The sequence below is a fragment of the Schistocerca nitens genome, chromosome 10, assembly GCF_023898315.1.
Source record: "Schistocerca nitens isolate TAMUIC-IGC-003100 chromosome 10, iqSchNite1.1, whole genome shotgun sequence".
In the NCBI taxonomy this organism is placed as follows: Eukaryota; Metazoa; Arthropoda; class Insecta; order Orthoptera; family Acrididae; genus Schistocerca; species Schistocerca nitens.
Window position 1 is genome coordinate 64,484,458 of NC_064623.1, and position 24,559 is coordinate 64,509,016.

The 24,559-nt window shown below is 44.4% G+C and overlaps 1 protein-coding gene across 1 annotated transcript in view; it reads right to left on the reverse strand.

The window, feature by feature from the left end:
* The window catches only part of LOC126210541 (odorant receptor Or2-like), an 87,551-nt gene that overhangs the window by 7,463 nt on the left and 55,529 nt on the right, over positions 1-24,559 (reverse strand). Inside the window, exon 4 of the mRNA XM_049939793.1 lies at positions 7,227-7,382. Coding sequence (XP_049795750.1) covers positions 7,227-7,382 — 156 coding nt within the window. The remainder of the gene's footprint in view (positions 1-7,226; positions 7,383-24,559) is intronic.

Here is a 24,559-nt window from a genome sequence, read left to right on the forward strand (position 1 = left end):
CTAGAAAAAAATCAGCAGTACTGATCTGCTACAAAAAGGTGATATACTGGTCTGCTCCAAAAAATTGATGTAATCGAATGTCATGCCATTATTTGGGCATTACGAATAGTCAGCGGTAAAGTATGAAAACTAAAGTTGAAGAACTCTATTTTTCGTGTTAATTTGTCCGTTTTCAAGGGCTACAAGGAGATGAAGACGTATTATGTAGACACAGCCAAAATATCAATTACCTTTTATTTTAGTTGTATACCATGAATGAGTTGTTAAGTTTTTAATTTGTTATTGTTAGTATCATTTCCTTCTATTATTTCATAGAAATGGCCGACAGATCTTTAACCTTTTAAAGTAAATGAAGTATTGTGTTTCACTGCTACGTCACTTCATGAAGATACACACATCAAGAAAAGTTTTGCATCACCTCGGTTCCCAGAACTTCTGAAAATAGACATTGACTTTGGATATTGTATCACAGACACAGTCACTTGGACTATTCAGAGATGTCTCTAAACCCGCCCAAAGTTGTAAACAATCATGCATGAGCAGCGCCTATTAGACGGAGGGGGTCAGACAGCCGATCAGCTCCAGTCATTCCACCAGGAAGGAGGTACACGGCTCGTGTTGTCTGTAGTTCAACCATGCCTAGACGGTCAATACCGCGGTTCCATCACGCCCGCATCGTTACTTTGTGCCATGAAGGGCTCTCAACAAGGGAAGTGTCCAGGCGTCTCGGAGTCAACCAAAGCTATGTTGTTCGGTTCAAACGGTTCAAATGGCTCTGAGCACTATGGGACTTAACTTCTGAGGTCATCAGTCGCCTAGAACTTAGAACTACTTAAACCTAACTAACATAAAGATATCACACACATCAATGCCCGAAGCAGGATTCGAACCTGCGATCCTAGCACCAGCGCGGTTCCGGACTCAAGGGCCTAGAACCTCTCGGTCACAGAGTCCGGCCTGTGCACAGTGCAAATAATGTTTATTTGAGAACGTATTTTAAATGTGTTTCAGTATTTCTTCACTTTTATTAGTAGTTAGAAGATATTTGAGTGATAATGTGGAAGTGTCCTAATGGATCTGATGATTAAGCGTCAATTCAACTTTCATTTAATGTTAGAAATATTACTAAAAGTATGTAGGTGGATTATTTATACTGTGGAAGTGTTGGAATCTCGTCGACCTTGAACTTTAGATTTTATGTATGGCTGAATTTTATCCAACAACACAATCAAAGTGCTGAAAATAGACAGTTTCAATGAAATATTTACTGTGGATATTTGGGAATTTGAATATTAGTCACCTGTGATTGGACATTACGTCTGAGTCAGAACTGATATACAGAGGGGTCCAAAAAATGTATCCACTGTTTAAAAATCCATAACTTGCAAGCTAATTGACGGGGTTGTCTCATTTTTGGTGAAAGTCTATCTTAAAGTCCAACTTAAAGATATCACTGCAGGTGTTCGAAATGATCACCATTAACATCCACACACAAACGATGCCGCCGAACTGCAGCTCGAACTACTGACTGCAACGTGTTCAGTTGGATATTTGCACACGAATGTACGATAGATTCTCGAAGTTCATCCAATGTGCGTGGCTTTTGTCGATAAACGACGTCCTTTAGTGTTCCCCACAGGTAAAAGTCCAGAGGAGTTAGGTCTGGGGAACGTGGTGGATACTCCACAGCACCTCTACGCCCTATACATCTTCCTGGTAGATTTTCGATACGCCGTAACACGATTTTGGTAGTGGTCTGGGGCACCATGTTGTTGAAAGTAAACTCTTCCGTCTCAATAAAAGTCTCGGATGGCAGGTAAAATGGATGTCTGAAGCTTCTGAAGGTACACCTCACCGCTAACTGTGCTGTCAAAGAAGAATGGCCCAACCGAGCCCCGGTAAGACAACCCACAGCACACGTTTACTCCTGGCAAATTCAAGGCTTTGTCTACATGGACGTTCGGATTTTGGACGGCCCAATAGATGCAACTGTGGCGATTTACTGTACCATTGGGTTTGAACTGTGCTGCATCAGACCACACAATCATGTCTGCAAACTCTTCATCGTTGCGCACCATGTTAGTAAACCACTCGCAGTACTCCATTCTACGATCTGGGTCGTCCTCGTTCATTGCGTGTAGCAATCTTGCGTGGGATGTAGCACTTCCACTTTGCTGTCTTCAAAATTCGCCGAACACTTGAGCGACTCACTCCAGTTTCACGGGCACACTGCCTCACATACTTCTGTAGTGAGCGAGTAAATTGTTGTAACAAACAACGGGAGTTAGCTGGACCTGTTACTGTTACAGGTCGTCCAGATCGTTGTTTGTGTACGTCTTTGACACAGCCTTCGGCTTCAACTTTGTCTCGAATGCGACGAATCGTTAAACGTGTAAGTGGCTCTGTTTCATATTCATTTCGCCATTCCCGTTGAATCTCATTAATGTTTTCGTACTCAAAATACCATTCAAAACTGACTTCCTTGTATCGAATGTAAGCCTTGCGCCAGCCATGTTTACTCGAGTAACTAGGTGCAACTAACAAGGGGAGGCCGCCAATTGTGAAATTCAGATTCGATTCATACTGCGCATAATAAAAGCTCATGGCCAGAGGTGTAATGTGGCAAAGCACCAAGATGCACTTCTCAGCCGTTGTCGAGAAAATCGACAGTTAAAAGAAACCGTTGCGGTGAAATACTCTCTACGATTAATAGTTTTCTACAGCGTCGTGGCGCAGCAGTAAGCGCTCGGGTTCGTAATCTGAAGGTCGCCGGATCGAATCTCGAGCCATGCAATTTTTTTTATTATTAGTTTTTTGTAATTCAAATAATGAATTGCTTATGCATGTTGGTGAAGGCGGATCGCTCTCCAATTGTACCGCCTCCCTTTTTCCGTTTTTTTAACAGGGTGTACCAAAGCTCTCACGTCCGCACTGATTTTCGACGATGTTAGAAGTTGCGCTAGGGACCGCATCTACCTTCTTTCGAAGCTAGCAGGCAACTACGCTGTTATGCGGTGGCTCGTTTCGGCCCAATCAACATCTGTCCTTCAAGTGTAACGAGCGAGTAACGGAGTTTATATTTCATACCTGCCACAGCGAATTTGTGTTCGTGGGGTCTCTATTCCAATTTGAACGTTTGACTTACGCTATACGTATTCGTTTCGGAATATCGTTTCTACGTCTTCCGTTAACTATACGTGTTTAACATTATGAAGACAATTCATAACATTTGTGAAATACAACTTTGTTTGCGCAAAGCATAATGATGTTCGAAGTCGCCAGTTTTTCCACGACAAACGACTTTCAACAACTTATTATATGCATAATTGTTGCAACTGATTGCCGGGAATTATATATATATATATATATATATATATATATATATATATATGTGTGTGTGTGTGTGTGTGTGTGTGTGTGTGTGTGTGTGTGTGTGTGCACACTTGAATTAGAAAAAACAAATACTAAAAAAAAAAGTTGCATGGTGCGAGATTCGATCCGGCGACCTTCGGATTACAAACCCGAGCGCTTAGCGCTGCGCCACGACGCTGCGGAAAATTGTTAATCGTAGAGAGTATTTCACGGCAACGGTTTCTTTTAACTGTCGATTTTCTCGACATCGGCTGAGAAGTGCATCTCGGTGCTTTGCCACATTACACCTCTGGCCATGAGCTTTTATTATGCGCAGTATGAATCGAATCTGAATTTCACAATTGGCGGCCTCCCCTTGTAAGAACAAAACACTGTTTATCTGGCCACTGTCATCTGAGAAAACAAAACAACGCAATACAACGCTTGTGTGGCGATTGCAGGAACTACAAATTATTACACTACCAAAGATGAGACAAGTCCGTCACTTAGTTTGCCAGTTATGGACTTTTAAACAGTGGATACATTTTTTTGGACCCCGCTGTATTTCTTGAGCACTCAGAAGCGGCAGTGAGGAAACCGATAAAATGGTTACTTAATCCTAAACCCCCAAATAGCAGGGACTCCGCAGCACTAAGGTGTAACTCGCAGCGTAACACTATGACGGCCGCGTTGCCACCGGCGGCCACGGCAGAACTTCACGTGTAGCGCCGAGTGCCCAGTCTGGCAGCGAAGCATCCATCACTGGTCATCCAGCACTCAGTGTGTTAGACAGCACATATGGACAAGAATAGTTGGGTAATTGCACAGGGTTAGGTGCCGCGTCGTCTGGCGCACTTGTTAGATCGGTTACTGCAGCCACAATGGGAGGTTATCAAGATTTAAGTGAGTTTGAACGTGGTGTTACAGTCGTCGCACGAGCGATGTGACACAGCATCTCCGGCTAGCGATGAAGCGGGGATTCTCCCGTACGACCATTTCACAAGCGTGCTGTGAATATCAGGAAGCAGGTAAAACATCAAGTCTCAGACATCGCTGCGGCCGGAGAAAGATCCTGCAAGAACGGGACCAACGACGACTGAAGAGAATCGTTTAACGTGACAGATGTGCAACTCTTCCACAATTTTCTGCAGAACATACCACTGGTTGATTGCTGGTGGCGTCACGTTACCAAGGTGTGGCAGGAGTCTCCTGCCACACCTTGGTTGACGTGACGCCACTGAAGTGCGCGTCATTTATGTTGGCGGCCGAGTTTAGGTTTGTTCTGCGCATCTGACGTCACAAATCACAGTCAGCCAATGAACAGAGAACGACGTTGCCAGAGCTCGACTACAGTGCAGAGCACGGACGAGTGTCTTCAGTTTTAGAAACGTTCAGTCATAAATAAAGTAACTGAACAAAAGCAGTGTCCTGATAGCAGACTTTCTTTTATAGAAAGTTTGGAAAAAGCATTCTTTATACCAATTGCTTCATATTCTATTAATTAATTAAACCAAACAAGCAATAAGACTCCTAATTCAGGCGATAGCAAGGAAAGGCGATTGTATCAGTCTCACGAACCGCTTTTTCGCAATAAAGAACAGCGGTAATTGTTTATTTCCTATTGTACTTCGACGAAGTGTGAGTAATTCGTAGTCATACCAACTGTTTGCCGGCCGGTGTGACCGTGCGGTTCTAAGCGCGTCAGTTTGGAACCGCGTGACCACTACGGTCGCAGGTTCGAATCCTGCCTCGGGCATGGATGTGTGTGATGTCCTTAGGTTAGTTAGGTTTAAGTAGTTCTAAGTTCTAGGGGACTGATGACCTCAGATGCTAAGTCCCATAGTGCAAAAAAAAAAGTTCAAATGGCTCTGAGCACTATGGGACTTAGCATCTGAGGTCATCAGTCCCCTAGAACTTAGAACTACTTAAACCTAAATAACCTAAGGACATCACACACATCCATGCCCGAGGCAGGATTCGAACCTGCGACCGTAGCAGTCGCGCGGTTCCGGACTGCGCGCCTAGAACCGCTAGACCACCGCGGCCGGCAGTGCTCAGAGCCATTTGAACCATTTGAACCAACAGTGTTTGTCAGTATTTTGCGTGACGTGTTAGACTCCTCATTGACCTACGTTATAGGACGATCTGCGGTAGCGTAACGGTTAAGGCGTTGAATTAGTAAGCGAAAGGTGAATAGTTCAAACCTTGTGCGGTTTTTAATATTTTCTTTATTTAGAAAGAGTATCGAAGTGTCTTATCTTACCTCACGAATTTTATTCGTTTGAATGCAATTTTTTTGAAATTTCTAGTGCTTTGTCTCTTCATTAACCCTTTCGCTGCTGCAGACACGTGCTCCCCGCATTCCGCGCTGTGCTCCACTTGTCATCACTGCACTGCTCGCCTCTGCTGGCTGACACATGGTGTTCCCACTGCTTTGACACACGTATCATTCGATTTCACAAAATCTATTTGGCCCAAAAATTAGATTTTTGCACATCTTCTTGACTGATACCTTCCCCCCATAAATGACTTAATTTTGTTTCGATGTTCGACCCAGTTATTGTGCAGCATTAAATGTAGTAAACCATTGCACGAAATGTTGAAGAGTTTGCAGAGGTAAAAGTCCATAGCGTATACTTTTCGTATGGTCGATTTTAGTTGCCACAATGTTGAGAATGAAATGTGGATAAGATACCTAAATTTCATATAAAATTTACTGTATAACAATATCTCATTTAATTTAAGTACCACATAGGTGTCGTATGTAATATTGAGAAATATTCCGTCTTTCGCGACTGTAATAAAAGTTTTATTTACACCGGGCGCGTTTGGCTTTATTTTAAAGCACTTCAATCAATCAAATTTTGTGTGAAATTTAGGTTGGCGTTGGGTTGTTTGGGGAAGGAGACCAGACAGCGAGGTCATCGATCTCATCGGATTAGGGAAGGAAGTCGGCCGTGCCCTTTCAAAGAACCATCCTGGCATTTGTCTGGAGCGATTTAGGGAAATCACGGAAAACCTAAATCAATGTGGCCGGACGCGGGATTAAACCGTCGCCCTCCCGAATGCGAGTCCAATGTGCTAGCCACTGCGCCACATCGCTCGGTATGAAATTTAGTATCTTGTCCACATTCCATTGTCAACATTGTGGCAAATAAAATCGACCATATGGAAAGTATACTCTATGGACTTTTGCAAACTCTTCAAAATTTCGTGCAATGGTTTACTATATTTAATGCTGCATAATAACTGCGTTGAACATCGAAACAAAATTAAGTCATTTATGGGGGGAAGGTATCAGTCAAGAAAATGTGTAAAAATCTAATGTTTGGGCCAAATAGTTTTTGTGGAATCCAATGATAAGTGTGTCAAAGCAGTCGGAACACGATGTGTCAGCACAGGCGAGCAGTGCAGTGACAAAATCGCGCACAGCGCGGAATGCGGGGAGCACGTCTCTGTAGCAGCGAAAGGGTTAATGCGGCCGTGGTGGCCTTTACTTCATGAACTGCGCGCTCTCCCCTAAATGTTCAGTTTGCGAACTATACTATGCTATGGTGCTGCTTCTCTTGGCGCGTGCGTCGTGTGCAACTGGCAACGCAGCAATCTCCCGCGTCTGGGCGGGCATGCGCGAGCCGCCAAGATAAAAGAATTGAACTATAGCAGTCCACCAGTGGTATGTTCGCCCTGAAGATGGCCCCTGCGATGCGCTGAAACTGGTCGGCACTAAATAAATAAAAAACGCAATTATGACTGTTTTCTTAGTACTGACATCTGTTCAGCTGTGAGAGATGTCGGTGCCTGAACCTACATGGTTACCAGCCAGACAGCTCATACTCAACTATGCCCCACAGTTTAGTTCATAAGCGTGAACTCACCGACACGAAGGTGGGCCTGGTGATGGGGTAGAGGTGTCCAGCGGTGAGCACCGGCGGCACCTGCGCTCGTGTTACCACCATCCGGATGGCCCGTCCAATGCGGGGGGCCACGGTGTACCACAGGCTGTCATACGCTGCCATTACTAATGCCTCTCCCTGCAAGACAAAATAGTCAGGCAAATTAGTGTGGTTGCACATGATAAGGAAAATACTGGGAAAGAGTGATATAGGTGATGATTATGTCATTTTTGCATACTAGATGTATCTGAATTTGCGTACAAAAATCAGGCACCTGTAAGGTAACAGCGTAGAGAGGAAGTTTGTAATACGAGGTGCGGCTAGAAAAAAACCGGATGATGCTGGAAAAGCCCGCATCTCGTGGTCGTGCGGTAGCGTTCTCGCTTCCCACGCCCGGGTTCCCGGGTTCGATTCCCGGCGGGGTCAGGGATTTTCTCTGCCTCGTGATGGCTGGGTGTTGTGTGCTGTCCTTAGGTTAGTTAGGTTTAAGTAGTTCTAAGTTCTAGGGGACTTATGACCACAGCAGTTGAGTCCCATAGTGCTCAGAGCCATTTGAACCATTTGATGCTGGAAAAACATTTATTTACAATTATTTACAATTTCATGTTATCTCCTTCAATGTACTCTCCTCCTCGGTCTCTACACCGCTCCATACGAATTTTCCACTGTTCATAGCAATGTTGCAGATCATTTTCGGTAAGTCCATACATTACTTCCGTCGCTTTTTCTTTTACTGCTTCAACAGTCTCAAATCTAGTTCCTTTCAAAGCTGACTTGACTTTAGGAAAAAGAAAAAAGTCACAGGGGGCCAAATCAGGTGAGTAGGGTGGATGATCTAAGATGGGAATGTTGTGTTTTGCCAAATACGTCTTCACTGACAACGCACTGTGAGCTGGGGCATTGTCTTGGTGAAGGATCCATGACTTTTTTCTCCACAAATCGTTCCGTTTTCTCCGTACTCGCTCACGTAGGGTAGCCAGGACGCTAATGTAGTAATTCTGATTCACTGTTTGTCCCTCTGGTACCCAATCAATGTGCACAATCCCTTTGATGTCAGTTTTTGCTGACAATGGTCTGCCAGTGCGAGTGTCATCACTGGTGTCTTCGCGGCCATCTTTAAATCGTTTAAATCACTCAAACACTTGTGTTCGCGATAAACAATCATCACCGTACACTTGTTGTAACATTACAAACGTTTCACTTGCAGATTTTCCTAGTTTGAAACAAAATTTGTTGTTAACACGCTGTTCTTTCTGTACACTCAACATTTTCCGACGCACAGACAAAACGTCAACTACTTAAAACAGACGCCACGGGCAGACTGAGTGCAGGAGGCAGATGAAACTCGAGCAGTAGGCGGAGCGAGAGTCACGTGACAGGCCACGCGACTTTCAGCCTTATTGCATTCGTTTTAGTGTTTCACCAGTACTAGTCCGCTTTTTTTCTAGCCACACCTCGTACAGATTGGCAGTATCAGTTTCAAATTTGTTTATGGCATGCAGTAACTGTTTCTTTCTTTTTCTGGTGCCTTGTCCCGCGGTTTCGCAGGGTCGTCACGGTTAGGAACCGATTTGGCAAGGTTAGTTATAAGGGGTGGCCAGATGCTCTTCTTGCCACCACCCTGAACCCTCCGGGACGGAATTAGTCGACCCCGGCTGTCTGCGTCTAGTGTAATCCGCGGAATAGTGCGAACGTGTTCAGATGTCTGCTAGTCGTGTAACTGAGGCGGAACGTGGGGACCAGCCCGGTATTCACCTAGTGGGATGTGGAAAACCGCCTAAAAACCACATCCAGGCTGGCCGACACATCAGCCGACGTCAGTAATCCGCGGGCCGATTCGATCCGGGGCCAGCGCGCCTACCCGAGTCCAGGAAGCAGCGCATTAGCGCTCACAGCTAACCTGGCGGGTCATGCAGTAACTGTTTAGTGATTATGAAAAACAGAAAATTGTGGCTACACTGCATTCCGAAAAAAAGGGATGCATCGAGAAGACATGGTGAAACATCAGTGTAGCTTCGAACATGTACACATCATCAGCACGTATGGAAGTGATTATAGCGAAATTGTTTGTGGCATGTAGAGCTGCCACGACAGTGCGTCAGTGTTGTTGGTGTTTAGTATTGTTACCAGGCCTGGTAAGATTGATCCTCTTCAGTCCTTGTGTCCAGCCAGCTGGATGTTACATCTCTGTTTTTCCTTAACTGCAAGTACAGTTTCTTCGACACTGCAACCATGTGTCCTGTACGTTGGACAAGTTAGCTAACTCCAGAATTTTTTTCTTAGTGATATTTGGTTTCTGCTATTGGCTGCACTTAGATGATCCGCTCACTGTGTCATGGCGGCATGAAGAAGAGGCCTGCAAAAATTTTCTTCCATTTCGTTGACTCGGCGACTGCGAACTCGTGGACTTGTTACGGAAAGGATCAGCAGGCACTAGGTGCTAGCAAGAGTGTTGCAACTATTGAATATTAAGATTTATATTGGCGAATCTGTGATTTCAGCTGCAACTGCAGCACGAGAGGACATTTACTCCGTAAACTCTGAATCTGAACCTCATGAAGTAGCTCTCATGAAATGCGCAGAAATAATCAAGTACCAAAAAGAGATGTTAGGAAAAGTGAGACTAGACATCTGCCTCTCTGCTGAACTATAGACAAAAATAAATAGATGAGATGCCGAAAGAAGGGCTGCAAAGCTGAAACCAAGCCCATATGCTATGAAAGCCAAGTATATCAGAGTATGATTAATGAGAGAAAATGTTTCTGTCACTCCCACAACTGAAAAGTTATTGCGATGTACTGCCAGAAGTGTAGAAGTATTGATGACAGAAACTGCTTTTTTTGTATCATACTTTTGTAATATTCTGTAAGTAATGTTTAATAAATATTAAAACAAACGTAAATTTTGTCTTGTTAGTAACGCGGTCATATAAATGATTAGTCGCTTTGTGTTCCAGTGTTCAGTCGGCTGGGCACAGAAAAATCTCTATCCGGATGAGCAGTAACAAACAATTACCATTACAATGGTCATTTATGACGTGCATATGCCACACCCTAATCAAAAGATAGTTGAAATAACAGAAAAAAAATTCATGGGTCTGAGGAGGCTATGAGGGACATCGCCAGAATCAGGTGTTCAGTGATCACTGTGAAGGAAACAGTGATGCAGCGTACTCATATGAGACAGCGTTATCAGCACTTGACAGCGTTTGAAAGATGCCTCATTGCGCTATAATCATGCAACACCCATATTTGTGCCGCATGCGAATGTGACAATGGAAACATGAGGCCAAGTAGATACCTGACGACCACATCTGACCACCACCACTAAGAAGGCAGACTCGAGTGTGCCCCAAGCAGATCACAATGCTTTCAAATTTTTGCATTCCATCTGCAAGCAAGTAATGGACTCCCTGCATCATTCTGCATCATCCCATATCATTGATCGAAGACTAGCAGCAGCTGCTGGCCCACGCGTAAGCTGGTGTCAACAGCACGACGTAAGTGGCTTCGTTTGGAGTGGCGCCATTCCTGGGAAGCATGGATTGCTGACGAATGCCCTCGAATCGTATTCAGTGACGAATCGCGGTTCTGCACTCTCCTTCATGACCACCATTTCCAAAGTCTAAGATAACAGTCGCCGCCGGCCGCGGTGGTCTAGCGGTTCTGGCGCTGCAGTCCGGAACCGTGGGACTGCTACGGTCGCAGGTTCGAATCCTGCCTCGGGCATGGGTGTGTGTGATGTCCTTAGGTTAGTTAGGTTTAAGTAGTTCTAAGTTCTAGGGGACTTATGACCTAAGATGTTGAGTCCCATAGTGCTCAGAGCCATAACAGTCGCCGCACTCCGTCTCGTTTTTGTTGCCTCTAGCGATAGTAGCGCCCCAAATGGCCAAAAAGCGACACTTCTGAATACGATATCGGATGAGTGCAAATACTAACGTTTATGGTGATTTCTAACGTAGTTTTTACAATAGAGAATGTACACTCCTGGAAATGGAAAAAAGAACACATTGACACCGGTGTGTCAGACCCACCATACTTGCTCCGGACACTGCGAGAGGGCTGTACAAGCAATGATCACACGCACGGCACAGCGGACACACCAGGAACCGCAGTGTTGGCCGTCGAATGGTGCTAGCTGCGCAGCATTTGTGCACCGCCGCCGTCAGTGTCAGCCAGTTTGCCGTGGCATACGGAGCTGCATCGCAGTCTTTAACACTGGTAGCATGCCACGACAGCGTGGACGTGAACCGTATGTGCAGTTGACGGACTTTGAGCGAGGGCGTATAGTGGGCATGCGGGAGGCCGGGTGGACGTACCGCCGAATTGCTCAACACGTGGGGCGTGAGGTCTCCACAGTACATCGATGTTGTCGCCAGTGGTCGGCGGAAGGTGCACGTGCCCGTCGACCTGGGACCGGACCGCAGCGACGCACGGATGCACGCCAAGACCGTAGGATCCTACGCAGTGCCGTAGGGGACCGCACCGCCACTTCCCAGCAAATTAGGGACACTGTTGCTCCTGGGGTATCGGCGAGGACCATTCGCAACCGTCTCCATGAAGCTGGGCTACGGTCCCGCACACCGTTAGGCCGTCTTCCGCTCACGCCCCAACATCGTGCAGCCCGCCTCCAGTGGTGTCGCGACTGGCGTGAATGGAGGGACGAATGGAGACGTGTCGTCTTCAGCGATGAGAGTCGCTTCTGCCTTGGTGCCAATGATGGTCGTATGCGTGTTTGGCGCCGTGCAGGTGAGCGCCACAATCAGGACTGCATACGACCGAGGCACACAGGGCCAACACCCGGCATCATGGTGTGGGGAGCGATCTCCTACACTGGCCGTACACCACTGGTGATCGTCGAGGGGACACTGAATAGTGCACGGTACATCCAAACCGTCATCGAACCCATCGTTCTACCATTCCTAGACCGGCAAGGGAACTTGCTGTTCCAACAGGACAATGCACGTCCGCATGTATCCCGTGCCACCCAACGTGCTCTAGAAGGTGTAAGTCAACTACCCTGGCCAGCAAGATCTCCGGATCTGTCCCCCATTGAGCATGTTTGGGACTGGATGAAGCGTCGTCTCACGCGGTCTGCACGTCCAGCACGAACGCTGGTCCAACTGAGGCGCCAGGTGGAAATGGCATGGCAAGCCGTTCCACAGGACTACATCCAGCATCTCTACGATCGTCTCCATGGGAGAATAGCAGCCTGCATTGCTGCGAAAGGTGGATATACACTGTACTAGTGCCGACATTGTGCATGCTCTGTTGCCTGTGTCTATGTGCCTGTGGTTCTGTCAGTGTGATCATGTGATGTATCTGACCCCAGGAATGTGTCAATAAAGTTTCCCCTTCCTGGGACAATGAATTCACGGTGTTCTTATTTCAATTTCCAGGAGTGTATATAATGCCATAAAAATTTACAATAACTAAAACATTACACCACATTTGTGGTTATACAGGGTGCACCATTGATCGTGACCAGGCCAAAAATCTCACGAAATAAGCATCAAACGAAAAAACTACAAATAACGAAACTCGTCTAGCTTGAAGGGGGAAACCAGATGGCGCTATGGTTGGCCCACGAAATGGTGCGGCCATAGGTCAAACGGATATCAACTGCGGTTTTTTTTAAATAGGAACCCACATTTTTATTACATAGTCTTGTAGAACGTAAAGAAATATGAATATTTTAGTTGGACAATTTTTTTAGTTTTGTGATAGATGGCGCTGTAATAGTCACAAACGTATGGCTCACAATTTTAGACGATCAGTTGGTAACAGGTAGGTTTTCTAAATTAAAATACAGAATGTAGGTACGTTTGAACATTTTATTTCGGTTGTTCCAATGTGATACATGTACCTTTGTGAACTTATCATTTCTGAGAACGCATGCTGTTAGAGCGTGATTACCTGTAAATACCGCATTAATGCAATAAATGCTCAACATGATGTCCGTCAACCTCAATGCATTTGGCAATACGTGTAACGACAGTCCTCTCAACAGCGAGTAGTTCGCCTTCCGTAATGTTCGCACATGCATTGACAATGCGCTGACGCATGTTATCAGGCGTTGTCGGTGGATCACAATAGCAAATATCCTTCAACTTTCCGCACAGAAAGAAATGCGGGGACGTCAGACCCGGTGTGGTGCTTCGACGACCAATCCACCTGTCATGAAATATGCTATTTAATACCGCTTCAACCGCACGCGAGCTATGTGCCCAACATCCATCATGTTGGAAGTACATCGCCATTCTGTCATGCAGTGATACATCTTGTAGTAACATCGGTAGAACATTACGTAGGCAATTAGCATACACTGCACCTTTTAGATTGCCATCGATGATGTGGGGGCCAATTATCCTTCCTCCCATAATGCCGCATCATACATTAACACGCCAAGGTCGCTGATGTTCCACTTGTCGCAGCCATCGTGGATTTTCCGTTGCCCAATAGTGCATATTATGCCGGTTTACGTTACCGCTGTTGGCGAATGACGCTTCGTCGCTAAGTAGAACGCGTGCAAAAAATCTGTCATCGTCCGGTAATTTCTCTTGTGCCCAGTGGTAAAACTGTACACGGCGTTCAAAGTCGTCGCCATGCAATTCCTGGTGCATAGAAATATGGTACGGGTGCAATCGATGTTGATGTAGCATTCTCAACACCGACGTTTTTGAGATTCCCGATTCTCACGCAATTTGACTGCTACTGATGTGCGAATTAGCCGCGACAGCAGCTAAAACACATACTTGGGCATCATCATTTGTTGCACGTCGTGGTAGACGTTTCACACGTGGCTGAACACTTCCTGTTTCTTTAAATAACGTAACTATCCGGCGAACGGTCCGGACACTTGGATAATATCGTCCATGATACCGAGCAGAATACATAGCACACGCCCGTTGTGCATTTTGATCACAATAGCCATACATCAACACCATATCGACCTTTTCCGCAATTGGTAAACGGTCCATTTTAACACGGGTAATGTATCACGAAGCAAATACCGTCCGCACTGGCGGAATGTTACGTGATACCAAGTACGTTTGTGTCTATTACAGCGCCATCTATCAAAAAGCGAAAAAAGTGGTCCAACTAAAACATTCATATTTGTTTACGTAGTACACGATTATGTAATAAAAAATGGGGGCTCCTACCTAAAAAAAAAACGCATTTGATATCCGTTTGACCTCTGGCAGCGCCATCTAGCGGGCCAACCATAGCGCCATCTGGTTTCCCCCTTCAAGCTAGATGAGTTTCGTTCTTTGTAGTTTTTTCGTTTGATGCTTATTGCGTGAGATATTTGGCCCGGTCACTATCAATGGACCACCCCGTAGACGGATTCTAAAGTATTTCTTCATGAATGAGTTGTAGGTTATGTCTCTGAATCAGTGTGGTTCGGCTATTTTTACATGCATTTAACGATAATTTATGTCTCTTGGTAAATTCTAACGCATGAGGCGCAAAAAAAAAAAAAAAAAACTATTCGGTTAGTTAAGTTGAAAATCATTAATAACGCTTCGAGCGCTAGCTGTCACAAGTTTCGCGTCAGACACCCTTGTGACTCTATTTGTTGGAGTGTGCCATGGAGGCGATCTAGGTACAGGTCCCATTATTCCATGTTTCGGAGAGGCACAGCGGTGAACCATCGGATATGACTTCAGGTCACGTTTGGTAGTGATTGAGTGAACTGTGGCGTCACATTGGTACATCGCGGACATCCTGCGTCCTCATGTGTCACCTCTCATGTGACAGTATCGTGGTGCCTTTTATCAACAGGACAATGCACGTCCATGCATGGCACGTTTCTCTGTAAACTACCTGCATGATGTGGCTTCGTAAAATTTCCCAGTGTAGTAACTGCCGATGAACTTTGTAAGTAAAAGGATAATTAGAGCAAGAGTGAACTTGGGAAAGAATAGTTTTACTATACTCCAAGTGTACGCACCTCAGCAAGGGAGCAGTGAGGAAGAAAAAACGAAATTCCTTGAAGAACTGGAAGGCCAAGTACGAGAAATTGTGATAACTGGGGATTTGAACGCTCAGATCGGCACGGATAGAAATGGATATGAGGAGGTGATGGTCCATTTTGGATACGGAAGACGAAATGTTGAGGGTGAAGAAATTCTAAAACTGTGCATAAGGAATCATCTTTTAGTGAAGAATACATTCTTCAAGAAACAAGATAGCAATAAGATTACTCGATACGGCTGGGATGGCGAATCTAAGACAGTTATAGACTATATATTAACGGAAAAATTAATTGGAGGAAAAGTAAGGGACACTAAAGTCATACCAAGTGAGCACTTGGATAGCGACTACAGGTTACTAATAGCTGATCTAAATTATTAAGTGAAAAGTCTGAATGCTGTACAAAGAATGCCAAAGATTAAGGAGTAGAAGTTGAAAGAAGAAGAAAATAAGAAAAGTTTCCAAAATCTAGTAGCACAAACATTGCCAAAAACTGAAAGGGGTAGTGTAGAGGAAGAGTGGAACCTATTTAAAACTTCACTAGTTAACTGTGCTGTGCAGATATGTGGCAAAACAAAGGGTAAAGTGAAAGACAAAGAAACCAGTTGGTGGAACAATAGAGTAAAATATGCAATTAAAGAACGTAATATGACAAAGAAAAACATGGAATTTGAAAAAAAGAAACCAGAATCAGGGGCTGGTACCACAAGATGAACACAAGGTGACAACACTGGAGGAGGAATACCGACAAAAGAAACTCCAATCAAAGAGAATTTTGAAAGAAGAAAAGGAGAAGAGTTGGGAAATATTCACCCACAAACTAGAGCAGGATAGCAAAGGGAACCAAAAACTGCTATATGGGTTATTGAAAAGTAAAATATCTGATAGAGCAGACATCTTTATACATCAAAGCCATTGAAACAGAGGATGGGGTATTATCAGGGTCATGGAAGGTATCGGAAGAGATGAAGAATTATTTTGAAATCTTACTGAATGGGGAAAGTGCACAAGAAAGTGACATCGAAGTCATTGAATTAGTGGAAGAGCCGGATCCAATCTCTTGGTTAGAAACTGAGAATTCCCTGAAAGACGAAAAGTGGGAAGGCGGCTGGAGTAGATGAGCTGACGGCGAATATGATTAAAGCCGCAGGAATCCATGGAATACAATGGTTACCTAGGGTGCTGGGGGTGATATGGAAAGAAAACAAAGTGCCAGATGAATGGAAAAAAGGAATTATAATACCATTGTTCAAGAAACGTAGTAGAAAGAAATGCTCCAACTACCGAGGAATCACACTGTTATCACACTGCCTTAAGATAACGGATATGGTCATAGAAAAAAGATTGCAGAAAATTGTAGAACACGAATTAGAGGAACAACAGCATGGGTTCAGAAGTAATAGGGGAACAATAGATCTCATTTTCTCCCTCCGTCAGATAATGGAGAAATATTGGGAAAAAGGAAAGGACTTGATAGTAGTATTCGTGAAATTGGAAAAAGCGTATGACAGTGTAGCAAGGGATAAAATATGGGAGTGCTTGAGAAAACATAATGTTCCTGATTTACTAATTTAAAAAGTCCAGATGCTGTACGATGGTTGTGAGAAAAGTGTGCAAGTAGGAGGTGGAAGATCAAAATGGTTTAAGACAAAGAGAGGTGTACAGCAAGGCAGTTCGCTGTCCCCTTTACTCTTCATTACACTTATAGACACAATCATGAAATAAATCAAGGAAGAAGAAAATGAAGATATCAACGCTTTTGCTTTTGCTAATGACATCGCGATTTGGAGAGAGACGGAAATGAAGGTTCAGAGGAGACTAGATTACTGGAACACAAAATTTAAAAAAAATCAAGTTAACTATGAGTAGGAACAAAACAGTGGCAATGAAGATGAGCAGGACGCCCACACCTTGTCACAGCATACTGGAGGTGGAGAAGGTTGAATGTGTGAAAAGCTTCAATTATCTGGGTAGCAACATATCACGTGATGGACGTTCCAAACTAGAAGTCTTAAACAGAATAACAAAAGGATCTAGCTTCTTCCACAAAGTACGAAATCTCATCTGGGAGAAGGAGGTCCCTCAAAGAGCCAAACAGACCATGTATAAATCTTATCTCCTGCCAGTCACGATGTATAGTCTAGAGGCCTGTGTCATTAATAAGAGAAAAGGGAGTCAAATACAAGCATATGAAATGAAGTTCCTTAGGTTAGCTCTACAAAAAACTAGGAGAGAGAGTCAGCAATGATTATGTAAGGAGGACCTGCAGGTGTCGTTAACTACCGAGGAGAGAATGAGTGCTTTGAGACTGAAGTGGTTCGGTCATGTGAAGCGAATGTACGCACCTCGAACTCCACGCCAGTACTTGGAGATGGAGGTACCAGGAAGAAGACCAGTTGGGCGGCCCAGAAAGAGGTGGACAGACCAGGTTAAGGAAGATCTCAAGAGGAGAGGGGAAACAGGGGATGTAGTGGAGAGGGAAAAACTATACCAGGACAGAAACCAACGGAGGCATATCGTTCACAAAGTCCCTACCCGGCTCGCTGGAAGGAAATCCTAATGATGATGATGAGTAATTGACGATAATCATATCAGGTCTCCAGCCGGAACGTAACGTCATCTTCACACACTATTTCGGCTGTCCACTTGGCCGCCATCTTCTGGTGAGCAGGCCGTTGGAGGAACTTGCCGTAACTGAAATCAAACACACCGTGGCGACTTCTTCATACAACGCCTGTAGGTCCGCCGCACGCGCGCGAATATACGAGGGGCGTTCAGAAAGTAAGCTCCGATCGGTCGCGAAATGGAAACGACTATGAAAATCCGATAAAGCTTTGCACAGATGTGTTGGGTAGTGTCTCTAGTATAACCCCAGTTAGCATCACGTCGCTCTTCTCATTTCTGAGCTCGCAGTGAGTGCGTAAAGATGTCTAGAAAATAGTGTCTGCCGCCGAGGGCCTGGTGAGAAATTTCGCCTGAAGCTATGCAGCTAACATTACATAACTGTCGTGCTGTTTCTTCTTCAAGACAATTCTCAGCCGCATTCTGCAGGGGCAATGAAGATGCTCCTGCATCGTTTTCAAATGGAAATGTGAGATTACCCACAATACAGTCCGCAATTGTCTCCCCCTGGGTTTCATCTCTGGTCACATGAACCGCTGTCTTTGAAGACAACATTTTGACACAGACAACGAGGTGTAGGCCAGCGTGGAGAGTTGGCGGAAAGCACTGGCGGCTGCCTTCTATGATGAGGCTATTGAAAAGTTGGTACAACGCTATGACAAAAGTCTAAGTCAGAACGGCGACTACGTAGAGAAGTAGCTGAAAGGTGTAGCTAATTGTTACAAGTAAAATATTTCTGATGTTCACTGTGGTTTCAATTTGGCAATCAATCGGAGCTTACTTTCTGAACAGGCCTCGTAACTGCCCTCTAGAGCATAGGACAAACTCGCGGAAACGATACAGCGATATCAAATACTATTGATAGCTTTTGATGACCGAAACAAAGACCGTTGATTTTTAATGTCCATGAGAAATCCCTCTCATAGTCGTCAAATTATTTATGGAAAATTTTGAGGACACCCCACTGTAGATGGCGTCCTTAAAACCAACTTGTCTTTAAAGATACGTTGACGATACGTTTATGGTGTGGTCACATGGGAAGGATACTCTGGAACGCTTCCTAGACCATTTTAATTGTCTACATCCCAATATTAAGTTGTCGATGGAAGTTGAAAAGGATGGAAAACTTTCGTTTTTAGATGTTTTGGTCTACAGGAGGGACGACTGGACGTTAGGACACAGTGTTTATCGTAATCCCACGAGTAAGGATCGATATCTACAAGCACCAATTTCTCATCCATCGTAGCAACGTGATGGTGTCCTACGTACACTGGTAAAAAGAGCCTGCGCCATCTCAGGTGCAGATAATTTGATACAACAACTGGATCTCCTCAAGGCAGCGTTCGAGCAGAGTGGCTATACTGACAATCAGATACGTCGTGCAGCCGGCCGGAGTGGCCGAGCGGCTCTAGGCGCTTCAGTCTGGAACCGCGCGACCGCTACGGTTGCAGGCTCGAATCCTGCCTCGGGCATGGATGTGTCTGATGTCCTTAGGTTAGTTAGGTGTAAGTAGTTCTAAGTTCTAGGGGACTGATGACCTCAGATGTTAAGTCCCATAGTGCTCAGAGCCATTTGAGCCATTTTGAAGATACGTCGTGCCCTACAGATTGGACATTCGCGGGAACGAGCAGAAGCTACAAGTAAATTGGTGGCGTTCCTACCTTTCATGAGAAGCATATCTTCAAAAACAGGAAGAATGTTAGAGAGATTTCATATTAAAAGTGTATTTTTTTTCCCGTCCGCTAGCTAAGACTAGAGCGCTGCTGGGCTCAGTGAAAAATGGTTTGCATTTGAGGAAGCCCGATGCCTACAAAATTGCCTGTCATTGAGCAAAAGCCTCACTCGTTTATTTCAGTCAGAAAAATCTGCGGTTGCGGAACATCGGCTCACTAAAAGATATAAAATGTTTGTGGTTGCTCCTGCGTCGTTATTAGGACTATGTAGTCAAAGAAGCTATTGAAATGCCGCTGCCTGACAACATTATTAACAGAGATGTGGGGTAACGTTTAGATAAGATTTGGAACCCTGTTTGCCGGCCGCGGTGGTCTCGCGGTTCTAGGCGCGCAGTCCGGAACCGTGCGACTGCTACGGTCGCAGGTTCGAATCCTGCCTCGGGCATGGATGTGTGTGATGTCCTTAGGTTAGTTAGGTTTAAGTAGTTCTAAGTTCTAGGGGACTTATGACCACAGCAGTTGAGTCCCATAGTGCTCAGAGCCATTTGGAACCCTGTTTTGTTTGAGAATAAAAAAATAACGGTCTTTGTTTGGGTCATCGAAAGCTATCAATAACGTTTGAAACAGATTTATCGTTTCCACCGGTGCGCTGTTACGCTTTACGCTAGAGGGCAGTTACACTGAAGAGCCAAGAAACTGGTACACCTGCCTAATATCGTGTAAGACCCCCCCAAAGCACTCAGAAGTGCCACAACACGACGTGGCATGGAGTCAACTAATGTCTGAAGGAGTGCTGGAGGGAAATGACACCATGACAAGGGCTGTCCATAAATGCGTAGGAGTACGAGGGGATGGTGATCTCTTCTGAACAGCGCGTTGCAAGGCATCCAAGATAAGCTCAATAATATTCACGTCTGGCGAGTTTGGTGGCCAGTCAAAGTGTTTAAACTCAGAAGAGTGTTCCTCGAGCCACTCTGTAGCAATTCTGTGCGTGTGCGTTGTCCCATTGTCCCTCTGGAATTCCCCAGTACAATGGACATGAGTCGTTGCAGGTGATCAGATAGGATACTTACGTACGTGTCACGTCGTATCTAGACGTATCAGGGGTCCCATACCACTTCAACTGCACGCGCCCCACACCATTACAGAGCCTCCACCAGCTTAATCAGTCCCCTGCTGACATGCGGGGTCCATGGAGTCATGAGGTTATCGCTGTACCCGAACACGTTCATCCGCTTGATACAGTTTGACATTCGTCCGACCAGGCAACATGTTTCCAGTCATCAACAGTCGGCGTTGACGGACCCAGGCGAGGCTTAAAGCCTTGTGTCGTGCAGTCAACAAGGGTACACAAGTCGGCCTTCGGCTCCAAAAACCCATATCAATGATATTTCGTTGAATGATTCGCACGCTGACACTTGTTGATGACACAGCACTGAAATCTGAAGCAATCTGCGGAAGGGTTGCACTTCTGTCTCCTTGAACGTTTCTCTTCAGTCGTCATTGGTCCCGTTCTCGTAGGATCTTTTTTTGGCCGCAGCGATGTCGGAAATTCGATGTTTTATGGGATGCCTGATATTCACGGTACACTCGTTACCTCTGAGATGCTGTGTCCCACCGCTCGTGCGCCGACTGTAACACCACATTCAGACTCGCTTAAATCTTGATGACCTGCCATTGTAGCAGCAGTAACCGATCAAACAACTGCGCTATGCACTTGTTGTCATATGTAGGCGTTGCCAGTCGCAGCGCCATATTGTGGTTGTTCACATATGTCTGTATTTGAATACGCACGCCTCTATGCCAGTTTCTTTGGCGCTTCAGTGTGTGTTCGCACACGTTCGGTAGACGTACAGGTGGTGTATGAAGGAACCGCAGTGGCCTGTTTGTTTTCAGTTCCGGCGAGTTAGTGTGGCGACTATCTCATCTGAAGATGGCGGCCAGGTGGACGGCGGAAATATTGTGTCAAGATGACGTTTTGTTACGGCTGGAGACTCGATATAAATATCATTATCTGTGTGGTGCTGAGGTACTCCTATGGCCACCAAGAATTCCAGATCTCCCATGAACAGAACATGTGTGGCACTATTTCCGATGTCTGTCCCACTGTCTGTATCCCGGATATCACAAACCACTTAAAGCAATGGTGGGCCACTTGCCTCAGTGGACGGTGCAATGGTCTCGTGACGCCCTTCCCATCCAAATCCGAACACATCCAGGCCGGAGGCGGTGCAACGTCGTACTGATAAGTGGGCACATACTGGCAGATTCTTTGCAAATCTGATTCTAGTTTGTAACCACACCATTAACACAGCATATCCTCTCAACCCGCCAAGTTTCATTTCGTTTCCTCCTCCGTTTGTGAATGCTACACTTTTATTGTCAAACAGTGCACTCGTACCGACGTTGGGAAATTTGCATCCTGAACTCGCTGGCAGTATGATTTATTTATTTATTTATTTATTGCCAAATTATAGACATGTTACCTGATGTTATAAAACAGGTGACACATCTTACAATTTTCGTTTTCTTATATTTTTACAGTTTTCTTTTCTTTTGTTTTATCCAAAACATTTGTAAAGAGCGGTACTTTTCACAATAACAGTAATTTGAGGTTGAAATAGAAATAAAATTTTGTTGTTTTTTAAGGGGCTCCGGAACGCCCTATACTTGCAATGTTAAAATAACGCTTATAAATTACATCTTTCCTCACAAAGTATTTGAGGTAGGAAGTTGAACTTTTTACTGATTATTTATTGGAATATGGGCTACAACTTAACACAGGGATTTTACAAAATTTTAGTTCAGTTATTAAAGATGATTTTTTTTCAATTGTAATGAAAATTCACAACATTTTTTTGCAATTTTTTATTTATATATTCAAAAATATACAGTTTTTTGGAAAAAGGCTGTGTTAAATTATGCAGAAGGTACTGTGTAACATTTACTGAAAGTTTGAAACGAATATCTTTGGAAGATCCTTAGAAAACATGTAATTAGTATGAGAAAATAAAAGTTTTGGGAATCGAGCGACAAAGATTGGATTAACTTTTTAGTGCATTCCAGGTCCATAGGATGGATTATCTTCATCCTCTGCAAACTCCTCCTCCAGCTTCCTCTTGTTCCTCCTCCTGTTTACTCTTGCTTGTATTTCTAGACTCTTTACAGCCCTGTCTGCAGCCCGAAGGCGTTCCTTGTCTAAAGCAAGCATCGCTCGTTGGTGTGTTCGTAGATTTTGCTACCATTTTCTTCAGTTGCAGTTACTGCAACACTGTTCCAAAAGGTGGTCATGTATGAACACTTGTCACATTTCAGTTGTATTTCACTAGCAAGTCCTACGTGCTTTATTATGGAGAGTTCCAGACCAACTTCACTACAATGAATACATCTTACACAGTTTGAAAAAATTCCTTTGAGAACCGACATATCAAATATTTCATTCACATCCGATTCGCCCATAAAACGTTCATAGTTTTCACTCATTGAACCAAGCTTCTTCTGTGAAGTATTTTCTTTCCCACTTTGACTGCTATGGGCAGGTGTACTCGAGAGGTTAGGTTCACTCACTTGGTTATCGTCTTTATTGTTTACAGTAATAACACATACCTTTGGCTTTCCAACATTTCTCCTTTTCTTAAAAGCCTTCAGAGGATTTCTAATAACTTTACTTTTACTCATTATTATACTCCAACAAAACAGAGACTCAAGAAACAGAATTAATTACGAATATTTTCGATATAACGACAGAGTAAATAAACATGAAACAATCGACAATCACACCAGCGATGTATATTGAACCATCATAGGTTAGTCACAACACATACTTTATCTCACATCACTAAAATGTACCTGATGAACACGGACGTTAATAATAACACCATTTGGCAGCAGTTTAACAGCGCCACAGTGGGTCACGCCCATGTAGAACACATTTCAAAAAAAAATTTAAAAATAGTTGTAGTCTTCGGAATTGAATAAATTATATATCTATTAAAAGGTAATAGTCTGCAGATTTAGAAAACGCAAAAAAGTAAAAATTGAACTTTTCATGATTTTAAGCCTTTCCGGAGCCCCTTAAGGCGAATATAAAAAGATGATAGGATAGAGAAGAGATTTGACAATATGATGCTACATGTCGTCAGATTGTGCAGCAAGTGTTCAAAAATATTCTTCTTATATTCTACATGTACATCTAGATAACTACCCTGAAAGCCACCGTAAGGCGCGTGGCGGAGGGTGCCTTGTACTACTAGTAGTCATAGTGAAGGAAAGTGACTGTCTGTATGCCTCCTTATGAGCCCTCATTTCTCCTATCTTATCTTTCTGGTCCTGACGCACAATGAATATTGGAGAGATTAGAAGCGTTCTGCAGTCAGCTTCAAATGCCGGTTCTTATTGTTTATCAAGAAGATCGTCGTTTTCCCTCCACGGATTTCCATTACAGTTCCCGAAGCATCTCTGTAACACTTACCTGTTGTTTGAACCTCCTTGTAACAAATATACCAGCCCGCCTCTGAAATGCTTAAATGTCTTCCTTGAATCCGACCTGGTACCGATCCCAAACATTCGAGCAGCACTCAGGATCAGGTCGCATCAGCGTCCTATGTGCTGTCTCCTTTACAGGTGAACCACTCTTTCCTCAAATGCTCCCAGTAAACCGAAGTCGACCATTCACCTTCCCTGCTACAGTTGTCACATGCTCGGTCCATCTCATATCGTTTTGCAGCGTTACGCCCGGATATTTAAACGACTTGACTGTGTCAAGCAGGACGCTAGTAATACTGCATCCTACCGTTATAGGTTTCTTCTTCCTACTCACACGCATTAACTTACATTTTCCCACATTTAAGGCTAGCTGCCATTCACGTCACCAACTAGAAATTTTTTCTTAAGTCGTCCTGTATCTTCCAAAGTCATACAACTTTGACACATTATCGTACACCACGGCATCATCAGCAAACAACCGCAAATTGCTGCCCACCCTGTCCGCCAAATCATTTATGTATATACAGCGGTCCCATCACACTTCACTAGGGCTCTCCCG